Consider the following 2298-nt stretch of genomic DNA (forward strand, 5'->3'; position numbering starts at 1 on the left):
TTTGCACATTCTACTGGTGTTAAGAATAAAGCTGATTTTTGAGTAAACTAAATCTTCTCCTATCGCTTCATTAAAGAACACGCGAGGATAAGGGTTTAAAGAGATCCCCTTTCCTCAACAACAGTCAGTCACACACAAGATATAACAGAGGTTTAAACACAGTATCTACAGACTCCTATCTGTCAGCTGTATGTGGAGGACCCTGACATGTACAGGTTTGGTCTGCACTTATGAACATGCGCATATTACACATTATAAACACAGCAGTCAAACTTGATTCATGCATGTGTTATCCTACTAATCATGTGACAGCTGGAAAAACCTGCCAGCTACAAATTCTACTGCACACAAATATTAACCAGGAAACAGCACACACACACACACACACACACACACATTGCACAATTTAACTGACAGTCAATATTTGCTGGATTCAATCTCACCAACCTCATCGTTGCTGCTTTGAAACATCATGGCTCGTGTGGTGTTTGCAGACCAGCCGGTTAATCCGACATGTGAGCCCCAGGTGACCCGCTGGTGACACGACAACAGCACCAACAGTGACAGGCAAACAGCAAAAGACATGATTCACTTTATCCAGGAGCTGCGTCCATTCTGGTGGTGCATTGACGGGTCTGTGGTGCGGATCCGGACCTTTCAGCTTGAATTAAAACCGGGAAAAGATGAGGGGGGGGGAACTCATAATAAAAGTGGATGTTGTTGAAGTTGTAGCTTCACTTAAACATCTGTGGTTTGTTTCTTTACAGCTCTTTCACTGACAGCCCTGATTTAATGTCCGTGTACATCGTGTACAGTACACCTTCGCTTGAAACCCCACCTACTGTTTTTCAGTGCCGCCTTCAGGAACTCCTCGAAAACTCAGAATATCAAACGTAAAAAGTCCCCCAAAACTATAAAACTAATACAAATAATTCACTAATTGTTTTTTTTCCCCCATGGGACAAAAAGAAATCAACATAGAAGTGGAGAAAATATGAATCATTGTATTTCTTATACATTCTTTATTAATTTCTTTCCAAAAGAAATGCTGTACATCACTTGATAGCCTTGTTAGCATGCGTTTGCCATTATTTAATTTCAAATATACAGTTTGGCGCAATAAAACACAATAGATACAATAAACATACAACATAATTTGTCTCAGTACAATTAAAAACAATTAGGTGTTGTAAAACTAGTGCAAAGGAGCTCACACATTGGCTGTTTTTCCAACAGTACTAGAAGGCACCATGTAAATAAAACTTCTTGCTCATGACCTGTGCTCTAGTTAGTTTGTGGTCTGTTGATATTGGCCCACTCTTGCTTTTAACTTGACTGTGAATGAGAAAAGGCTGGGGTCATGTTTTATTCACCTACTTCAATCTTTTTTTTAGCACCCAGGCCTAAAAAAATAAATCGTCTGTTTACCACGGAAACTGAGAATCTACAGTTCCATATTTATTGCATCCAAAAATACATATCTATATCTATATCTACACACACATATAGAATCAAATCTTAAAAATACCAAATCACATAAATGCAACACAGATTTAAACACGGTCTCAGTAATCTACAATTTTTTTTGAAAGTGTGCTACAGTAAGGAGATGTGGTACAGAATTTAAATGAGGCACAGCAATGACCTGATTATCAAGTCACAGTTTCATCCGTTTCCAGTGAACATTCAGTCTTAGATCGGCCGGTCGTACACCAGCGCAGCATCCAGCGGCAGAGTGCTGGGATCATAGCAGCCTCTCGCCTGTTTAGTCGCCACAGGACACAAGTCGTGTTCACACCACCTGATGAAGGAATATAAAGGAAATACATGAATGCAAAATTTGCGTTGTATCTTTCTAAAAAACCTTTTTAGAACGTTTTTATTTTTTACCTGAGAGCTGCATAGGTGTCAGATGGAGAGGCTTCTTTCCAACATGCATGGTCAATGAGAAGGGCACCTGTCAACATACAGAGAGTTGAAGGGCAAAGTCCACTGCTTTTACTCTACTGCACATGTGGGAAAAAGTTGCACAAATACTTTTGTAGCTCCACAGGGAGCTATGCAATTTTTGATTGTCAGTGTCGGTTAGGGCTGAAGACTAGTAAGAAAAAGGAAAATAGGAAGTGCGTGTTGATTTTAAGGTGTGTAAGAAAACTTAATATACACAGTAGGTCTATATCTCAGCATTTCATTCATTTCTGTGAAACTAAATTCATGAAAACTAAATTAATTGTATTTTTCTTTAAAATACATCTAAGATAGTATGCATGATTGTGTGTATATAAAAAAAAAAAAAAA

At 38.6% G+C, this 2298-nt stretch overlaps 2 protein-coding genes across 4 annotated transcripts in view; both read right to left on the reverse strand.

The window, feature by feature from the left end:
* slc8b1 (solute carrier family 8 member B1) overlaps nucleotides 1-835 on the reverse strand; it is a 7527-nt gene extending 6692 nt beyond the window's left edge. The window contains exon 1 of the mRNA XM_035658250.1: nucleotides 448-835. Within this exon, the coding sequence (XP_035514143.1) occupies nucleotides 448-585 (138 nt within the window). The 5' untranslated portion in view covers nucleotides 586-835. The remainder of the gene's footprint in view (nucleotides 1-447) is intronic.
* A 754-nt stretch (nucleotides 836-1589) lies between these two features.
* The window catches only part of LOC118326061 (acyl-CoA dehydrogenase family member 11-like), a 6836-nt gene continuing 6127 nt past the window's right edge, over nucleotides 1590-2298 (reverse strand). For 2 of the 3 annotated variants that reach the window (XM_035658959.1, XM_035658961.1), the window contains exons 14-15: nucleotides 1891-1957; nucleotides 1693-1801 (exon numbers count right to left, since the gene is read on the reverse strand). In XM_035658959.1, coding sequence (XP_035514852.1) covers nucleotides 1693-1801; nucleotides 1891-1957 — 176 coding nt within the window. Of the gene's footprint in view, nucleotides 1802-1890; nucleotides 1958-2298 lie in introns of all 3 variants that reach the window. The other variant, XM_035658960.1, reaches the window with a different exon arrangement.

Source organism: Morone saxatilis, unplaced genomic scaffold (assembly GCF_004916995.1).
Source record: "Morone saxatilis isolate NCDOM2014 unplaced genomic scaffold, NCSU_SB_2.0 Contig16, whole genome shotgun sequence".
NCBI classification, from domain to species: Eukaryota; Metazoa; Chordata; class Actinopteri; family Moronidae; genus Morone; species Morone saxatilis.